The sequence below is a fragment of the Calidris pugnax genome, unplaced genomic scaffold (genome assembly GCF_001431845.1).
Source record: "Calidris pugnax isolate Ruff unplaced genomic scaffold, ASM143184v1 scaffold39, whole genome shotgun sequence".
Classification (NCBI taxonomy): domain Eukaryota; kingdom Metazoa; phylum Chordata; class Aves; order Charadriiformes; family Scolopacidae; genus Calidris; species Calidris pugnax.
In genome coordinates this window covers 6,214,644-6,235,133 of record NW_015090828.1, presented here as the reverse complement: position 1 = coordinate 6,235,133, position 20,490 = coordinate 6,214,644, and the positions used below count along the sequence as shown (strand labels likewise).

General features: G+C 44.2%; 1 protein-coding gene and 1 long non-coding RNA gene across 3 annotated transcripts in view; one reads left to right on the top strand and one right to left on the bottom strand.

Annotated features, from left to right (window-relative positions):
* Window positions 1-14,027, top strand: part of JMJD1C (jumonji domain containing 1C) — a 69,649-nt gene extending 55,622 nt beyond the window's left edge. For both annotated transcript variants that reach the window (XM_014940493.1, XM_014940495.1), the window contains 10 exons: window positions 455-669; window positions 1,122-1,400; window positions 1,788-1,956; window positions 2,357-2,447; window positions 2,555-2,685; window positions 3,795-3,917; window positions 4,973-5,112; window positions 7,357-7,533; window positions 12,645-12,776; window positions 13,121-14,027. In XM_014940493.1, coding sequence (XP_014795979.1) covers window positions 455-669; window positions 1,122-1,400; window positions 1,788-1,956; window positions 2,357-2,447; window positions 2,555-2,685; window positions 3,795-3,917; window positions 4,973-5,112; window positions 7,357-7,533; window positions 12,645-12,776; window positions 13,121-13,210 — 1,547 coding nt within the window. In that variant the 3' untranslated portion in view covers window positions 13,211-14,027. The remainder of the gene's footprint in view (window positions 1-454; window positions 670-1,121; window positions 1,401-1,787; window positions 1,957-2,356; window positions 2,448-2,554; window positions 2,686-3,794; window positions 3,918-4,972; window positions 5,113-7,356; window positions 7,534-12,644; window positions 12,777-13,120) is intronic.
* Window positions 14,028-14,562: 535 nt separating this feature from the next.
* On the bottom strand, window positions 14,563-19,158 carry LOC106887001. The gene is made up of 2 exons (XR_001411776.1): window positions 18,977-19,158; window positions 14,563-18,734 (listed from the first exon to the last, which is right to left on the bottom strand). It is a non-coding gene; the product is annotated as an uncharacterized LOC106887001 (long non-coding RNA).
* Between the last annotated feature and the right edge of the window lie 1,332 nt (window positions 19,159-20,490).

Below are 20,490 nucleotides of genomic sequence, written 5' to 3'. Positions count from 1 at the left end.
TTCATGACTTTGGGGGCACCAGTGATACATAATTGAATTGATTAGGAAAAATTCATGCAGTTTTCTGTTCAACAAAAAGAAAACATGATGTTCTCTTCCCCTTTAATTTTAATCTTGAAACTACAGTGTCTTCTCCTGGTGGCATCAGACTCTGTTACCAGAAGAGCCACTAGCAGAATGCATGTGTAAGTGGCAGTGTTTCCAGCTACAGCATCTCGTTTGTGACAGGTGCTCACTCAGCTGAGTGTCTGAGATGCTAAGGAAAGCCTTTTTGTGGTCACAGTGTTTGATTGCGTTTGGGGGATCTAGTTTATCCTCTGGTCTGTTTCCAGGTGAATAAAGTGCTAGTGCTACAGTATATGACCACCCCATTAAACGCAGGATACTGGTGCCATTCCTATGTCTGCATCGTGATACAACAGTATAAACTTCCAATTACTATTTTTTGTTGCAGAGAACAAGGAATGTCCTTCTGGAAAACATTCAAAGGAAGATAAAGACCAGGATAATTTGGAGTCCCAGAACTGTAAAAGCTCCCCTCCTGCCTCCCAGAACAACGAGCAGGGCTCAACCTTACGAGATTTATTAACTACAACAGCAGGCAAACTGCGCCTGGGTTCTACAGATGCTGGGATTGCTTTTGCTCCAGTTTACTCTACAGGAACAGCAGTAAGTGTTTACAAGATGCACATTTTTTTATATCAGGATTTTAAAATCTCTATCATTTGTTTTGATACGTTGTAGTTAGAGCAGTCTGATAGCTGTAGTGCTTTAAATACTTATTTATTAGAATTTCATATGTATATACACATTTGTATTAACATTTTATTTATTTATTTGTGTATATATATGGTGATAATTGACACATACTATGAAGAAAATGCTCATGAAGTTAGATAAAGCCTTAACTTGACAAAGTAAAGGAAGATTCCAATACATTGAGTTTTGTAATAACTGATATTTCTAACTTTTTCCATGTAAGTGCAGTTTTCTAAAAAGGAAGTAGGTAACTTCACGCTTCCAGTTGGTAACAAAATGTTGTCAGTCTCCTGCAAAAGGTATTCTATTACCTTTATTTGTTTTTGCATTGTTTAAGCATAAATTTGTTTGTTTTCTAATAGAGTGGCAAGAGTGGAAGGACTATGCCAAACATTCTTGATGATATAATTGCTTCAGTAGTAGAAAACAAGATTCCACCAAATAGAGCACCAAAGATAAATGTAAAATCTGAAATAAAAGACGAGCCAAAGGACGACAAAAAATGTGTTCAGGATGACTGCAGTAAACTGTACAGTGATATTCAGTATTCATGGATCTGTGATAAGCATGTTTTGTGGCTCAGAGACCATAAAAACAACAACAACGGGAAGCTCTTCAAGGAGTGTTGGAGACAAGGAAGGGTAGGTGGTGAGCTGTTTGTGAAGTGGCCTCAGTGTGAACTCTGGGGGAGTTGTGTTAAAGGACAAATTTCCTAATTCCATGTTTGATAATGTATTGTTAGCAGTGGGCAAAAGCTTGTCAGGTGTAGTGCATGTATGAGTCTTGTGGGGTTTAAACTTCAGTTAACTGCTAATAATAAATGCTGTTGCGGAGACCCAAATTTCAAAAAGCTGTGTGTATGACAACTTGGGTATGGCTGCTGTTGGAGGAAGTGTTAAAAGCTCCGTAGGGTCAATGCCTCCAGCACGTGTTTCAGATGCATTTGTACTCCAGTTTAATTTAACGAGGTGTTTACTTCCAAAAGGCCAAGTATTGATTTTTTTTTATTATACTTTATTTTTTTACAGCCTGTTCTAGTGTCCGGTATGCATAAGAAAATGAACTTCAGCCTGTGGAAAGCTGAGTCAATTAGTCTAGACTTTGGAAACCAGCAAGCTGATATCTTGAATTGCAAAGACAGTATTATTTCAAACACCAATGTCAAGGAGTTCTGGGATGGTTTTGAAGATGTTTCAAGTACGTTACTTTAAATGTATTATTCCATTGATTCTGAACACTGTCAATGCTTGAAAGTTAAAAAGATTCTTTATGGATCTTGAGGCTTTGAAGAAACTTTGATTTAAAAAGAAAGCTCTAGGTAATCTGTTTCCAAAGAATGTGATGGAAACTTACCTTTTGTTCCTTTGCACAATTAAAAGATGTACAATAGTTAGGTCTGACTAGGAAACCAAACGAATGTCGTTGTTCCTTAACTGGTTGAGTTTGTTTTGTATCCTTCTTGAGTCTTGGAGTAAATTATCTCCTGTTCCATGGATGAAATCTGTATAGACAAGTTGAGAGTTCCGTTATGTTTTAGTTGAATAATGCAAACCACCTACAGTGTATTAGTTTTTAGTACTTTCTATTTTATTTGCAGAACGGCAGAAAATAAAAAATGGGGAAACAGCTCTACTGAAACTGAAAGACTGGCCTTCTGGTGAAGATTTCAAGGCTATGATGCCAGCAAGGTATTTGAGTTCAATGTTAGATATTCTTAAGTCAATCTCCATGTTGTCTTTTTCTCTCTGTGTAGCAATGCAAATTCAGTTACATTCTTCCTTCTTTTCTCCTCCAGGTATGAGGACTTATTAAAAAGTTTACCCTTGCCTGAATACTGTAGTCCAGAAGGAAAGCTAAACCTGGCTTCTCATCTGCCGGGATTTTTTGTCCGTCCGGATTTGGGACCCAGACTGTGCAGTGCCTATGGTGAGTATGCCCTAGAAATGTAGCCGTTACCTCTTAAAAGTGTAGAATATTACACCTTACAATGCCTGCTAGAAAGCTGAGTGTGCTTGGAGGATAATTGTTCACTGAAGGTAAAAGAAATACTTTACTGACTTGCATATTGACGGTGCCTGCACCTCGGGCATAAGAGAGTTCATTTGCTTCTTCATTTCTTCTCTCCTTGTGCTATTATAACCTGAAGCATATAAATGGTTAGTTACTTCTACACAAAGAGAGGTCCTGTCTTTAATAATGCCTTGTGACAAAATACTTCATGAAATATTATTGTGTTCATATAAATAAATCTCAGCATTTTTCTCAGAATTCGTACTGTATACCGTACACTCAAAAATCTGTTTAGAAAAGGTTATTTCCCTCCGACTTTTTCCAGCTATTCCTTCTTTTGCAAACAAAGTTGTTCAATTCTGTTTTACAAATTGTTGTAATGGGACAAGAAATGAGTTTTAATTTGTGTCATGTTCTCTAGACGTCCTTTGAAATAAACATATTAATGAACAGTGATCAAGGCATGGGGTCTGAAGAACTGAATCATTAATGACACTTTTATATAATACTGCTGCCAGTCTTAGTGTTCTGAAATAGAAATATCCTTTTGAGTTAAGCCTGTATGTTTTCACTTCTTAAGACTAAAATTAACTTTCCTCTTTGGGGATTTCTTTTGGTTAAGAACTCTGCTGACATTCAGGCATAAAAGCGACACATTTGATTTGATAACCTTGTGTATTCGTTGTGCTTGTCCCTTCTGTCAAAAAGCTGAAAGATTGGGAAGGAACGTAGTCGTCAGGAAATATCTTTGACTATTCTGCTGAAATGTGTTCTGCTCTGACACAACTGCTACATAGGGACAGTTACCTGGGCTAAGGGATATCTCAAGGTCTTTGTTAAAAAGTAATACTTGTGTATCTCAGTATTTTCTCATTAAAGCCTGTCTGTACATAGAATGTCTTTCTGTGATGCTTGGTGTACTTTGAGAAGTCTCTTCCCAGTGAACTGTTGTGTTGAAGGTGAATTTGCAATTTCTGAAGGTGAAGATGCAATACAACAAATCTTAATTTTGCCTTGTAACATAGGTGTGGCTGCGACTAAAGACCATGATATAGGAACCACAAATCTCCATATTGAAGTTTCTGATGTTGTGAACATCCTTGTTTACGTTGGCATAGCAAAAGGAAATGGAGTGCTTTCCAAATCAGGTAAAGGGAAGCTGCTTGTAGAGGTGTAGATGGGCTGAAGGGATGGTCCTCCACTTGTAAAATCGACACTTTTCGTTCTTTTGAAGTGACGGAAAGATGTCCATAAGTACTTGCTTAAACCTGTGAGATTCTTTGTCTCAAGAATTTGCACACACATTAATTCTGCATAAAATGCCCTGCAGTTCATGAATTATGAAATGATATTTCAAACTCTTTTCACTTCTTTTGCCATTACCTATAATTGATGTACCATTCCTGCGCTGGGGCTGGCAGAGCTAATGAAAGTGCAGGATGAAGGATTTTCTCTGGAAGCTGTGGTAGTTCTAACAATTATGTCAGGATGATGTATTTGCCAAACCTTCTGTTTATTCTGCTCTCTCTGGATGCACTGTGTTTGCTCTATTGAATTTGAACTGTAATGTAATTTTTCAATATCGGAGAGCTTAAATTGGTGTATGTTAGTCCTCTGTATTAGGTTTATTACTTATGTGAAACAGTCTTTAAATCACTGAAATAGGTCTGTTTCTTTTCCCCTTTTCCCCTTTTTCTTTTGTCCTCTCGTTCCATAATCAACAAATGTAGATTCTGGGTGTGACTAATAGAGCTGCAGTAAGGTTTGCTGTTCTTTATTTGCCTTGTTTTCACTTGCATATGCTCTGAGTTAATAGCAGCAAAACTTCAGTGTATTAGGAAAGCTCTAGCTTCTTGACGAGCTGCTGCAGGACAGCATGCAAAACACTGCTTTTGCTGACTGCAGGAAAATTCCTTTTTCATCTTTTAATTCTCTGGTGGTAGCTCTGCATGTTTATTTTAGGTAGGAGAATGTATTCTATCAAATTTAAGAGATGTAAAAATTTTTAAAAATTAAACATTGTTTCTAAAGGTATTTATGGCATTCATGTTCTACAAACACTGAAAAAGAGAATCCCCTGGGGGTTCTGTTGTATTCAGCAAGATTCTATCTGTTCAGTCTCAACAAGAAATTAAAAAAGAAGGTGTTTAGTTTCAATTTTTCCTCTGTCTCCCTTTTAAAAAACATTTTTGTTGTATCTTAGGAGTTTTGAAGAAGTTTGAAGAGGAAGATTTGGATGACCTTTTAAGGAAGCGGTTGAAAGATTCAAGTGAATTACCTGGTGCTTTATGGCACATTTATGCTGGCAAAGACGCTGACAAGATAAGGGAGTTTCTGCAAAAGGTTAGATTTATAATACACATTTTATAAATATAATCTAAGTAACTGGTAAATCAAAGGGGGTGGCAAAACCCACAGATCCTGCCCCTATGCTTAGGGAAGATGGGAGAAGTAAAATTCTTTCCTTTCTAGCACATAAAATAAATTATAATTGACCTGCTACATCAGTCAACAAATAAAATACATAACATAATACGTACTCTTAAAGAGTTACAGCCCACAGACTCTGAAGGCTCAGGAGGGCATGGGGATCTGTTCTTGTCCTTCTCCAAAACAAAGGATAATTTAATTTTTTTAGTATTGGTGTTTGTAGGATAATATTTTTCTGTCACTAATCTGTTCTTGGATTATCAGATGCAGAAGTTTTTGTGAATTGTCCCATGCCACCGATCTTTGTAAGGACTCTGTGTCACATCAGAGCGTGCCTTGGCTCTTAGTGAAGATGAAAGCAGTGGGGGTTAATGTACTTAAGGGCAGCAAACTTCTTCAGCCTTAGCTGTGGGGCAGATCTTCCCTCAGCAGCATGTGATGAACAAGTTAGAGCCACATCAGAACCTTTCAGGTTGTTACTTATCAGATAGGATGAATGTCCACCACTGGGCCGTTGATAGTCATCGATGGCATTAAATTTAGAGATCCCATCTGGGAAGCAGTTTGCTGTGCCCTGTCTTTAGCTTGTTTTTGTGTTCTAGAAGGCGGTCTTGACAGATGACATAGAAATACTAAAATATCACTAAGTGGTTGCTTGAGGAAATGAAGTCTTCACTCTGTTCTACTGTGGGGGGAAAAAATCAAATGAGTTTTAACCAGCTAAACCAAAGGGATCTGTAAACAGGCTGGAGGCCAAGGTCTCTGCTGTGAGCAGGAAGAGCCCAAGAAATCCAGCAGTGAAGGGTCTCTTGGACAATAAGGCAGTGTTTCAGTCCCAGGGCAGCTATCCTCTGGTGACTCCAGTGCTTGCTCTTTGGCAAGCTGAACTGTGGAGAAAAACAAGCACTAGTAAACAAAATCCAGCTGATTCCAGGAGATTATGAATTATACAGCTTGGCTTCTCTGTTCATTCAAAAAGTAGATGTTCATAAAGGAGATGGTGGCTCTTCAGTGTGGAAAAGAGAAATGACGAATGCAAGGGAATAGACAGACAATGAGTATTAATTTGCATTTCTTCTTTCAAAGCAATTAAGAGATGTTGTGAAACTCTTTGAGCAGCAGGTTTAAAACAGAAGCACTTCAGATGCTGTGTAATAAAGTATGTAATTTTCTGCCATAGCTTGCCATAGTATCCAAAATTAATTGTGTACCGCCTTGCATTTTTGGTGAGGTGTTATTTTTAAAATACTGAACTGGAGATTAATTGCTGACTAGACCTTGGGACCTCTTTCCTGATAAGAAATTGAAGTCTTAGTACCTCATTAGTACAGAAGAAAGGTGATAATACACAGGAACCGTTTCAAGCTCTGCATCGCATAATTTAAGTATATTTAATATCAATATGAATAAAAATCTATGTATTCAATGAGATAATTGTCTCTTGAATCATGACAGATGGCTTGGATATGTGGGTTTTTCTTTTTAGTGGCTATTTCTTTAGTTACTGTGATTCCTTAATTAGCAATTGATAAGGGTAATATTTGTTCCCTTGTGGTTAACTCGATGCTTGTTGCAGTTAAGTCTGCTGCTGTCAAGAAGTTTGGGGGAGTTTTTGTGTCCATCATTTTTTCTGAGTTCCCTGATGGGATGGTAGGAAAATAACTTGTTACCACAGAGTGGTTGAGGTTGGAAGGGGACCTCCTCTTGCCCAGCTCCATGCTCAAGCAGATTGCTTAGAGCAGGTTGCCCAGGACCACGTGGCCCTTAGTTTTATCTCCTGCTTTTTTCCTGAGCTGAGGTTGCGGTGTTGTGTACCTCTGTCAGACTGAAGGGTGTAAGCTTGAGGAATTGGCAGAAGCTTGAGGTCAGGTTTTATTTTCTTGATGAAAGAAGTCAGGCAGAAAACATGTTGCTTATTAATAGATTATTGTGCTGAGTTCCCTAAAGGTCGATATTTTGGAATGGGGTTCTGCAGATGTCTTCAGTTCAGTGGGACTTCCCAGTTCATTTGAGGTCCTTTTGAATCCCTAACTAAAATTCACGTTTGGATATTGGGAACACGGTACCGTTGCTTTTTAAGTTAGATATTCTTACAACTTACCAGCAAAAGGTTCAGCTTCTTTTGAAAGTGACTTGGGGTCTTTTCTGTACTTACAGATAGCAAAAGAGCAAGGCTTAGAAGTTTTACCGGAGCATGATCCGATACGTGATCAGAGTTGGTACGTGAACAAAAAACTTCGCCAAAGACTTCTTGAAGAATATGGAGTGAAAACCTGCACGGTTATTCAGTTTCTTGGTGATGCTATTATTCTACCAGCAGGAGCACTTCATCAGGTAATGTACATTTGTTTAAAGACTTGCAGGATTAAATGACATAAATATCATAAAATAACTTTTTTTTTTTTTCAAAAACTAAAGTACACGTGTACTCAAATTAATTTGATTTTTTTACCGGTAGCTATTGGTGTACAGGAATGTATAACAGGCTTGTACAGATGACTAGCCAGTACTACATACAGCAATTTGAAATTTGAATGCTTGAAATAATGCTGTTCCTTTTTTATCCTTGAAAATGAAAAAAGAGCAGACTATTAAGAACCACTTCTTCCACTTTTCATTTCTTTAGCAAATTTCTAAATTAACTGGTGTGAGTTATGGCAAAGTCAGGTTATTATATTTCTTCTAAACCTGAAGTTAACTTACCCCCAGAGAGGCAGGGGGAGGAACCCAGGCAGATGCATACCTGGATGTCGCTTGTTGGTTTTGTCTTCAGCCATAGGAGAATTGTAGAGACAGCTTGGGTGTAACAAGGTGTTTCTGTAACAAGATTTGGAGTTTGTTTTCCACTCCACATTAAGTTGCTTTTTACACAGAAGGTACATCGACCACTCTTCAGCAGGGACAGAAAGAGTGACACCACCTTTGCAGCAGCTGAGCTGATTTAGTTCCTAGTTCTGTAAGAAAAAGCACTGTCAGTGGGGCAGTTCTGGAGAAACAGCATGAATTTGTGTGGTGAGCATCAGTCCTCTCAGTCCTACCACAGAGGGTTTGTTACTTCGTTTTGTTTGGTGGGGTGTTTTCTCAGAGTCTGCAACCTGCTTCTCCTTGGTGAAAAGGGGAAGAAAGCACAATTGTTTAGACATGATTTTGGGGCAATTCTAGATTTATTTATATGTTCACTTCATGAGCCTTTTCCTGTTGAAACAGGAAATGGAGCCTGGTTTCTTGCTGTCTTGCCAGCTGTCAAGCACCACTAATTAGGTAGCTGACTATCAAGGAATGAGGAGCATCCCCACCCTGCACTAGGAGTTGTAAACCATCTTGCTGTTAAAGATTTATCATTGATCTCCACCCAGGTTCAAGTGAGGCCAGGCCTCTCTGAAGAAGATGCTATTTGGTTTCTCATCTGCAGATCAGCTTCCAACCACAGCCCCTTCTACAGGCAGAGAGGAAGCAATGGCTTACCGTGTCACCATGACCAGGGCAACGGGGGTTTCTCTCTGAAAAAAATGTCTGGGTTGTAGTGATGACAAGTGTTATGTCCCTCCTCTGTCTGCTGGCTGTTTCAGTTGGTGGGGCATTGAAAGCAACAGGTACCTTCCCCAGACTAGCTCCTTTCTCACTCCACAGAGTCTCTAAAGACTCTGGGTTTCAGAGGATGGCATGCTATTTTCTGGCAAAATAACGAAAAAAAAACCAAAACAACCACCACCAAACCTGGGTGACCAAATCTTGGGTTGTTGTAGTTTGCCTTTCCCTGTAACATGTCTCCACAGCTTGATGTTCTTTCACAAAGGTGAAGGAACATCTGGTGTTGATGATATTCTCAGCTCCTGTTACAGGCTAAAGCAGTTAGGACTCCCAGAGCTGATCAGATTTGTATTGCATCCTCCAGTAACCTTACTCCCATCCCTCGGAACAAGGGAGATAGTCCAGATTCAAGAGTGAAAAGGGAGCCCATAGAAAATCACAAATGGACTGGGAAATTGGTTTCATATAATATGTGGCACTATATAAAGCCATGAAGAATATAAAACATGAAATAGTGGGTCTGTTCCAGGCTTCCCTGCAGTTCAGAGGTTTAAGGACCAAAAATAAGACCACTCTTATCTTTATCTCCTTGGCTTTAAACTCCAGATTGCTTTTGAAGTGGTAATGTTCTAGCTTCTGGCACCAAGGAGTTAATAACACGGTGTTTTTAAACCTTAGTGGGTGAAGCTGAGAACCTTTTCATCTTCAGTAAGAAGTTCCTGTGAATCTGCCACGTAGGAGGAAATGAAAGCATCGTGTTCTTTCATGTACATGTATAGTACTCTATCTAGAGATGCATAAATACTGACCTTAGGGATCAGCACCAACACTTCATATATACAAAGCACATTTAAACACTTAAAAATAAGTCTGAACAAGAATACATACCAGGTTGAGTTTGCATGTTAAGTGTTTCAATTTACATGCACATCATGAATCTTAATTAATTAAAAGTGGATGGCGGTTGATAGTGAGTTTGGTTGTGAAGTTTACGTTGTTGTGTTTATTTGCTCATGGTAACGCTGTGGAGCAGAGGCAGGGCAGGCTGAGGGACTGTGAGGGAGCCCGGCTGCCTCTGGTCACCACGCGGTGCGGCCCGTGAGGATTGCTGTCACACTGCTGCTCTAGAACATGGAGGAGGTTGTGTCTATTTCTTCTATAGATGGGTTTTTTTCCAGCTTCTGTGGCTTCATGTCTAGCTTTTAAAGTAACATGTTCTTAATATTTTATGGTAGCGTAAAACACGGCTCTTGCTTCCCAGGTTCCTCCTCCTCCCTGTGTCCTTGCAGACAGCAGTCCCGTCCCCCTTGTGATCATTTCAGTCGGCAAAGTCCAACTGTTGCAGCAGTGGGTGGGAGGGAGAGTCTCTCCCGTGAGCTGTGATGGTCAGAGTAGCCTTGTCGGTACCTCTCGTGGAGGGAATTGCTCTCTTGGGTGGGGGGAAACCAGAAATAGATACAGCATTGGACTGGTCTCTGCAGATGGTTCCTGGAATGTACCCTGAGGGATGCCCTGTAGGATTTATCTCCTCTCTTCTCGCTGTAGGAGTAGGGGAGCTCAGAAGTGACCCTGGCTTTGCCAGCATCTGGCCCTGCTTTGTCCGGCCTCAGCTCTCCTCAGAAACTTCCCCCAGCTAAAAAAGGGGGTTGTTACTGTTCTTTTAAATGATTTGTTCTTTCTGCTCTGGGTCATCCTGTATCACAGCCCTCCAGGGATGCCCTCCCAGGTTTTAATTTGGTAACTCTTACGCAAATCCGTAAAATATTTGAGTGATAAATTAAAAGTTAGAAATACTTGAGTTGGTGATTGAGAAGTGTCGTTCAGGCCACACGCAAAACTGGTTTGTGGTAGAACAGGTTATTACAGTGTTGGTTTTTATAGTGGCATTATCTTGATTTAACAGCAGGATTATATATTGTAAAATAACACGCTGGAGGTGATGTGACATCCTGGTGATGTTACGATAAGGACGTAGGATAAAGGTCTGGGAGCTGTGGGGCTGAGCGCTGGCCCCGGAGCCCAGCCCTGCAGGAGATGGCTGATCCTGGTGGAAGGACAGGAGGGGGACAGACAGGAGGGGATGGCCCTCTCCTCCCTGGTCACTCCTTTCCCAGGTCAGAGGATTTTCCGACCGTCTCGCGGGCCCTGCTGGAAACCCTGGTGTGTGCGTGGGCCGAGGGCGAAGCTGTTCCCTGGGTTCGGCTGGGCCTGGCATGGCCGTGGGAGTGCTGTCGTCCTCACCCCCCAGCCCCGGGGGAATCATTGCTAAACATGCTTAGTTGTGTGTGTCATTGTATCAGCTTGTGTTATAAATATTACAAACAGAGCTGCCCATGGGCTGTCAGTGGGGCGTTCCCGTGTGAAGCACCAGATCTGTCTCCCCCCAAAGGCTTGGGCCCTGGGAGGGACGGAGGTTTAAGGTGCAGCAGAATGAAAGGTCTGAGGGCAACAAATACTGCCCCTTGTGCCATAGAGGGAGAGAGAAAGAGTAAAATCTTGTCTCGGTGAGGAGAAAGCGAGAGTGGTGTGGGATTTGCATGGGGTGGAAAGGAAAACAAGGGCAGGTAGAGACTTGAAAGGGGTGAGGAGCCGAGAGGGAAGGGAGGGGGCCGGGGCTGGCAGCCCGGCTGCGCGGCGGGGAGACGCTCTAGGAAATTCCCCGAGCGCTGGTGGGAGCCTCGTGGTGACACTTCACCAGCTGTTCCCTTGCTCCTGGCGCTCTGCCGTTCACAAATCGTGTGGCAGCAACAAACCCCCCTCGTCTGCGGAGCGGGTTGTGTTCCCGTTACTCTGCCGGAGGGACCGCACTGTTTGTCCGCAGCGACGGCGGCCGGGGGAGCGCTGCGTGTCCGGTGCTGAGCTGGGGGGCACCCGCCGGGGTGTCAGCTGTCAAGGGGCAAACAACCCTTATAAAATCAGACTCAGGCAGCGTTTCTGAAGAAGAAAATAATTTTTAAATGAAGTGCCGTGTCCTCAACTGTGTAGGCCCCAAAGGTTTTCTGAATGTCAGGTATCACAACAGCAATTTTAGAGCGTGCATTGAAAGAACTCCAGGTTTAGATAGGCTCCAGCTTAAAATATGCAGATCTGCATCAGGGTGGGACTGCTCGCTGGGATGGCAAAGGTGCTCCCTCCCCACACACCCCCAGGCTTCAGTGAGTTTGCAAATTGACATTGCACAACTTTATGAGCAGTTGGAATCTGGGGGAACAGAGGTTTTTGGTGTGCTGAACAAACGATGTAATTTCTAAGGGTTTTGGGGTGAAAAACTGATGCTGTGTGTTTCTGAAGAGAGCGAAGAGGAGCTGGTGGACAGGTCACAACCAGGAAGCGTTTTTTCCTTTCCCCTGTCCTCCAGGTGGGACCTGGGTGGCAGGAGATGGTGTCTGTTCCTCGTATGAGTAAGAAGTGTTCAGAGGAAAAAGAAAGTGTTTTTTTTCTCCTCCCCTTCAGAACTTTGCCCCTTTGTTCATGGGGTTTTTTTTTCCTTTTTAATATTTCCACCGGGAGTTACTTTCCATTGAGCAGGGCAAGGCCACCCTGGAGTCCATGGGTGCCCTGGGGGCCAGCGCGGGGCCGTGGCCGTGCAGCAGCAGCAGCACACGGCAGCAGGTGCCCATGTGTCTGGTGAAGGGTGGAACAACCTTTCAGAGGGTGTTGAATTAACGTCAGAGCCGGCTACGGGAAGAACTGCCGGAGCACCAGCAGATGGACATCGCTCAAGGTGTACCTTTTGCCAGAAGCTGACTTAGATAAGGCACACACACTTAATTGCTCCCTCCATCAAACATATAAAGACGCCCTTTAGTTTGATAAGCCCGTGGCTTAAGAGATCTCAAGGCCCACTCAAGTGTCTCCGCCAGATAACATCCCCAAAATACTAATTATCGGTCTCTTCTTGTTATTTTGGATAGGTGCAAAATTTTCACAGCTGCGTTCAAGTAACTGAAGACTTTGTGTCTCCAGAACATCTTGTACAGTCCTTTCACCTAACGCAGGAGCTGCGGCTGTCAAAGGAAGAAATCAATTATGATGATAAACTGCAGGTAGGAAATGAATTCAGCTCTGGAAGCTGCTGGGAAGGCAGGGCGTGCTCGGGCTCATTGACATGCCGAGCGGTGCGTGGAGCTGCTTCCTCGCTGCTGTTCACACAGAATAACAATGAGCAGCAGCACCAGTGCCAGGGGTGTGAAGGACTCTCCCTCCTTCCCCCCAGTTGCTGGTTTTATTTATTTCACGTTAACGTTTTAAAATGTGTAAAAAGGTGTTTGCTTTTGCCCTGGTGTGAGGCAGCCTTCCTCGGTTTTCCATCCCCTTGGCTTTGGGCTCGGTCCTGAACGCGGTTACTTCATGGAGAATCCTCACTGAAATCTGTCTGATGTTCTTGCAGGTTAAAAATATCTTGTATCATGCAGTTAAAGAAATGGTGAGAGCTCTGAAGATCCATGAAGGTGAAATGGAAGATATGGATGAAAACTAAGCGCGCTCTGCTTTTTTTGTGTTAACATCAAAAGGAGGTTATTTTTTCTAATATATGAACAGTATGCACACTAATTTAAGCTTCACAAACCATCGGTGCCAAGAAGACATAGTCATCGTATTTACTTGTTAATGACACTGCAAGGGTAGAGCTTCATATCACAGCCACTGTGATGACGCGTTAGACTCGCAAACGACGCAGCAGCGTTCTGCTGTCCTGTATTATAATGTACATGAAGTTTGTGAAATGTCAAAGATTTAAGATGATGTATTTATTTTTGGAAAAAAAACCCACAAAATTCTATGCTATATTGTTGATCAAATGTAAATGTGACTTGTACAGTTTGCTAAAATAATTCAGATATTTTTCACTACATTGAGACAGTTACTGTGAGAGTAGGACACAAACACCAGCTATTGCCTGCATTTGGGATCTTGCTGAGTCCGCACAGCAGTCATGTCATAATCTGAAAATTACTGCCAAATAATTGTAAACTTTGTAAAATATAAAGTATATAAAGTAGATATTAAATACAGACACTTCAGTATTTTATTGAAGCTATTCAGTGTACAATTAAACGTTTTCAAAAGGTGTAATTTATTTAAAAATTGTCTCATTTTGGTAAAATTTATGTGAACTTTTAAAGCTAAATATTAAACTTAATATGCTATGTAAATATATACATATATACATTCAATGATGTATTTTTTTAAAACATTGGCTTGCTTTAATTTGTTAAAAGTGCAAGTGTTACACATGCTTTGTACATTGAAGTTGAAAGGGGTTTTACATTTTCCATTAAAATGACTTTATCAAATGTTGTCTCGTGGTGTTGGTTTGTTGTGTTTGTGGCTGCTTCTGAGGGATAAAACAACTCTCACGTTTCTGATGTTCTGTCTTTAATAGCCCAGCACTCACTTCGGGCAAAGGGGGAAAGGAATTTCTGGTTTTTATAGCATCCTGGCTCTTTACGGTTCAAGTATTACAGCAAAATAATGGATGTTAACAAAAAATGTTTCTGTTTTTATTTAATAATGATAATTGTTAGACAGTTGAGCAGAATTCCAGCTCCTGTTGGTAGTTTGAAAAGTTAAAGTGTACATGGATTTAAACTATTAAAACCATTCAAATGTTTAGATTTAATATCACGTGCTGGGTGCAGCTGTGAGACTGCTCCCGGTGTGTCCGAAAGGGGCTAGCAATTGCCCTGGTGACTGCTCCCGGCCTGACAAAATCTGACTGGTTTTGGGTCACCAAAAAAACCCCCAAATGCACACACACACACAAAAAACCCAACAAAAACCCCATATAAATTATCTCAAGAAATAATGAAACGCAAAAGCAATTTCTGGTTCCAGAAGTGAAGTTCTTTATTTAGTTGGTTTGCAAGCTTGGCATTTACTCAAGTTGCAGAGAAATCCGTGGGGCTGACGCTGTGCTGAGCAGCGGGCTCTGACTCAGCCCCATCCAGCGTCTCCCCCTGCACGTGGGGCGGAACCCAGCGGGGCCTCGAGATGCACGACCCTCCCGGTGTGTTTGTGTAACGACAAGTGGACTGAAGTTGTACATACCATGTTTTTTTTTTTTTAAGTTGAGGATATGTAAATGAGTGAATTTTAATCAAGTCTAAATATTTCCCCCTACCCCTGAGTTGAGTTTTGGTGTGAGATACTTTTAACATTTGTGAAATCTGTTTGAGGCTGCTGAAATTTGCATCGGGGCTGCAGATGGCTGCGTTCCCCCCCTTGGCTTGTTCCTGCTCATAGAGAGGTTGGGGGGCCCTGGGCTGCTCTGCCCCCTCGCTCCGGCCATGGGGAAAGGCTTGGTTTCCCCTGGGTTAGGATGGGAACGTGTGGCCTCGGTGTGTCTGCCCTGTCAGAAGCACCACCCTCTGAACTCGGGCACCCTCCCTTGTGCCCCACACAGGGCTGTCCCCATCACCCCACAGCACAGACAGGGCCGGGGGGACACAGACAGTGCTGTCTGTGCCTCTGGGGTTGAAGAAGTTGTTGCCTCTCAGGTGGCAAATGGAGTCGCTGAGCAGAGGCCAATTTGTATTTCCAGGAGTGAATATTAACGCTCTTCCTTTGTGACCTTTTTCCTGCCACCTTTGCTGATGAATCCCTGAGTGCCCGACAGAGCTGTTGATCTGCTAAAACCCCTGGGTGAAGCGGCCGGCAAAGCAGCAAGAACCCTCCCAAAGGAAAGCCTGAGAGACTGACAGGATTTTAAGACAAAACACCTCATTTTGGAGAGGCTGAACTGATGGGCTGAAGCTGGTGTTGCCTGCCGTGCCGCAGTCGCTGGGGTAAGGAACTCTTCGCTGCTTCCATCACAAAGATAAATTGGTGAGTTAGTTTTAACATAAATAGGATTTTTCTGTAGTCGCTATAGAGTGTAACTGTCCACTGGGTTTGTCTGGAGGAGTTTACCTGTGGTGAGGTGGTGGGGTGGTCACACCAGGTGCAGTTTTACAGCGTTGTGTTCATGGGTGTATGCGGTGGGTTTGTGATGCACAGAAACACCCGGGTGCGTTTTGCACCTCGGGAAGGTTTTCTGGTCTAGAATCTCAGCTGTTGTAATGGAGCTAAAAGCATTGGGTGACGTCAGCTGAAGCTGTTTGAGTGCAGGAACACTGTCAACTCCTAGAAGGAGGAGATGAAGTACCTACCTTACCTTTTGCCACCTTCCTCTTGAGATCAAGCTCTTGTCCTGACCTTCTGTGCTCTCCATGAAAGTCTTCCTCTCTTTTGTTCTGTCCTTTGAAAGCTCACGTCTCAAAGCCATCGAAACCACGGGCCCTGTTCTCCGCACCCCCTCCTTCCCTCACCCCTTCCCAGCTCCTCACCGTCATCTCCAGCCACTGCGCTGCCCCACAGTAAGTGACCGTGGCAGTTTTCCTATAACTGCAAAGGTAATTAATGAAGAGTAAGTAATTAGCAAACAATAACGAGGAGCTGCTGTAGCCTGAAGTGTTCCAGCATGGGCGGATGGCCGGGTCTATGGTTTAGCTGAGGCAGAAGTTACTGGATTGCTGGAATTGCTGGCAGTGGAACTGGTCCCCATCGCACAGGTCAGGCGTAGGGGCTTACAACAATCTGATTTTGAAATCTCTGTATTCTACTCTTCCAGCTTCACGGAAGTTGCTCAGATCTGTGTGTGTGTGTGTAACCAGCCCCCATCTGATCAGCACCACGTTCTCATGCTCTCTGACCTTTTCGGTAGGTGGTAATTTAGTTGGTCCCCTCTCCCGTGACATCCTGTCAAGCCCTCTCCTGCTCTCCCAGCTGAGAGCCTTCCCCGCCCCGGGCCTGTTACTGGGAATTTCCCTTCCTTCCTCCTTCCCCAGCCGCCATCGCCCCGTTCCGCTGCTCTCCCCTGCAGGATGTTTGTGCTCCCCCCACATCCGTGCTGCCTCTCCCCACTGAGGCTCCCGGACCGAGGCTCTGCTGCTCCTTCCCCTCTGACCCCAGTCCAGCCTCAGGCAGTGCCGACTCTCCGGGTGCTCCCTCTTTCCACCTTCTGCCCTGCCCTTTGTTGGCAGCAGCGACGCTTCTCCTTCCGCGCCGGGCTGTTCCCAGGGTAGGAGTGCCCCGGGAGGGCAGGGGGGGGCTCCTCGGACCCAGCCTCTACCACCAGCCCCCCCTTTTCTTTCCACCTTGGTGGGGTGACCCAGGAAAGTGTGAGTGAGGAGCAGCGTCAGCAGCGCACACGGAGCACCCCCAGCGCCTCTTGTCGTAGGTTTTGAAAAGGAAGTTGCGCTCTATATATAGCAGGTAGGAAAATCTTGCCTCACAGCAAGTTCAAGACGTGTTTTTACCTGACGTGTTGCGTGCAAACAGTTGTGTTGTAGTCCTGGGCCTTTCTAAGGCTAAGTGCCACACTGGAGGATTTTTACTGTTGTGGTTCACAGTGAACATTTCGGGCACCTTCCAACTGTCCCAACACAATGCACTCGCAACACAGATGCCTGTTCCTTGTTCCAGTCCCTGGGCACGTGGTTTTATCGTAGCTCTGTGCTTCCTTAGTGGAATTAAAGAGTAGGGTTTAGTAGCTCTGAGGCAGGAAATCCTGTATTTTCACAGCTCTAAGGATTTCACATTGTTTGATCTCAGTAATACCTTAACTCCCGCAGCAAACGGGCCTGAGGGAGCACTTCAAATGATTACAAGACAAAAAGCCTGGGTAAGTTTAAGTTGCTTTTGGTGAAACAAACATGGGGGAGAAAGGAGGTGGAGGAAACGATGGCCATAGCCCTGAGTCTGTAGGGAGCGACGAGCTGTTTTATACAGTTGAACTCTGCGGGGCACATCCTGAGGCAGAAAGGCCTGGGAAATACTGTCCAGCCTGATCTGTGGCAGCCACCCTGCTTACTCTTGAACAGTTTGGTTGATTTTGTTTTCTACTGTATTTTTAGTCCAATTCCATAAGGGATTTTATCAGCTGTTGTGGCTGTACTTGCTTTTCTCCATCCCTTTTGCTGGTGAACCTGCTTTTGCAGAACCACAGAACAGCCCAGGTCAGAAGGGACCTCAAAAGATCACCTGGTCCAAGCTTTTGTGGGAAAGGCAGCTGAGATGAGGTGCAGTCCCCACTGCTGACTGCAGGCCAAGGAGAATTGCAGATGGCTGAAGGGCTGCTGCTGCTGGCAGGACAGTAGGAAGGAGCTCAAGGCCAGACCTCCTGAAAACAGAAATGCTCCTAGAGTAAGAGGGCACAAGCTCCTCTTTTCCCATTACATAAAACCAAAATGTAAGACCCAACACCTGTATTTTGGTTTTAGCTGTCATTGCCAGTGGTGGTGCAGTCTGCGGGTTTTGTTCTCGGGAGACTCCACGTTGCTTCCCAGCCACCTTCCTTTGGTTTCTCCTGCTGTGGAGATAGAGCCAGAGACTTGGGCAATCACAGTTTCTTCTTGCAAAGCGTACGTTGGCTGTACTCAACGGGGATAATATTTCTGTGTTCCAAGAGAAGAGTGGTTTCTGTGGTAAAGCAAAGTCTATGAATAGCAGTCAGCGTCTGGACACCCGTTTAAAATTGGTTCTTGGTGAGACACTTTGAAATAACAGCCCACACAAGTTTTTTAGCTCTGACCAGCATGGAACAGTGTGGATCAGACTCAGTGCCCGTGGGGATCTTTCCGTGTGCTGTGCCAGGCTCTGGTTACGTGCCGTGTCCCCACCGGGACCTTGCCACGATGGTGCTGCCAAATCGCTCCCTTTCTGCCTCAGCGTTCACACACCGCGCCCCCTCCCTTCTTTGGGAAGGGCTGGGGAATCAGCCAGTTCCTGTGGTGGTGGCAAGAAGAAGACACCGGCAGAGGAAAGCAGAGTTTCGCCGAGCTCGGAGCCCAGCGTGGCCACCAGATGGCGGTCGGTGGCAACAAACGCTCCGAAAGGGGCAACCAAACCCTCGGAAAGCGGCGACCTGCGGAGGGGAGAGCCGGGTCCCCCTGGTCACCCCGGCTGGTGCGGGAGGGGGAAAGGGAGCAGGAGCAGAAAGAGTAATGGCAACTGACCCAGAGCTGCGGGGAAAGAAAACCGTGTGTTTCTTTTTATCACTTCACAATAGCAGAACTCAAACAAACTGACGGGCAATACTCATTTAAAACAGTTTTGAATTGTTGGGGCATAAACTAATTGATGACAGACACTGGGGAAGAATTCCCTTAGATTTATCGCTGTGTATCTAGAAAACTTGTCCTCTAGTGGTGAGTATTCCTCTGTACAACTTTTCGTTCTTAAAATGGACTGCGTGATTGCTTACCTCTGAATTTAGACTGCAGAATTCCTTTCTTGGAATTCATCTTATTTCATACACAGCCTTTTCCCTGGAACGTAAAGAAATGTATAAGGAAAAGTCATTATTCAATGGATTCTCAGCTGTAGGATGTTCTACAAACATCCTGTGCTGCTGCTGAGAGGGGTGATCCTACCTGCTCCCATGTGCCTGTCTTTCTGTGGGCTTCGTGGCTGAGCTGCTGTGTGGGAGGGAGGGAGGGAAGAGGCTGGCATTGCTCAGCTCTCCTTCCAGCAGGAGCACCGCTGCTGTTCACTGGGCCATGGGCTGGTTCTTTACTGGTATGGCCTGCTCTGGCTCTAAGATGGTCTCTGTCTCACACAGAAATGCTCACTTTCCACATCACCTTCTTGGGGCTTGTGTGACACCGGCAGTAACGCCAGCAGTGCTTATACTGCAGCTCCTCTCCTAGGAAAGGGAACGGTGCACCCCTTCTCCTTCCTGCATCACTCACGGGAGTGGAAATCTCATGCTGAGCCACGCTCCTGGAGTTAGATTTCAGCAGCAGTCATGTGTTGAGTGGGCAGACTGCAAGAACAAACAAACATTTGCATTGCAGGAAGGAGGAAAGTTTTAACAACAGTTACAGAAGTAGCCGCTATAGGGAAGTGGTTTTTTTCAGATCTGGGGTTTTATTTATGCTGCTCTGGATGAAGGGACAGTTTAGTATTAAAAACGGAAGGCAGAGCTTGCAATTCCCCTACCCTGACTGGTCAGAATTCTTGAAGAATCCTGACTGTTCAGCAGAGGTAGTGGGGCTAAAAATCCCTTCCTTCTCCTATAGCTGCTCTTTGCAGAGACAGCCAAAATGCCTGTCTATAGGTAACAGCCCTGGGCTATCATCCCTGGCCTTGACATGAGATAGGTGCTTAAATAATTTTAATTCTTTCCTGTGAGCAGATACCATTTTCTTGCTTCACTTACACCAATAGAAACACTATGCTCCCCTGCCTCGTCACCTGTAACCTGTGCCAGGCAGGTAACAGTGGAGAATGTAACTTGCCCTTTGGTGGGCACAGCGAGCTGGGGCTGGCCTGGAACAGGTTACCTTGTCACAGCTCTTCTGTGGGGCTACGTCCTAAACGGCTCCAACTGAAAAATAACTTCTTTTCCCCTAGCAAGAATAGTTTCCTGCTACAATTCTGCACAAGGGACCTCCTCTAATGAACTTGTCTTACCTTTGTTTCCATAGGCTTTTTCTAACCTTTCTAGCCTTCAAGCAAGCACAGGAGACACGAGGTATACAGAGGTAAGGGGAGGATTTGCACAGCAGTAAGGTGTCCTTGCTGCACTTCCAAGTCTATTCTGCAAGAAAAATGTACCCTTAGAAAGCAAGCTTACCTTGTAACGGCACAAGAATAACTTAAAATGGGGTAGCTTGCAACACTTAAGGCTTGTCATTAATCAGCAACAGGTAAAGTTAACTAATGCCTCCAACTCCACATTGCAGCACCCCCCTCAGGAAGGCCTGGGCTCAGGTT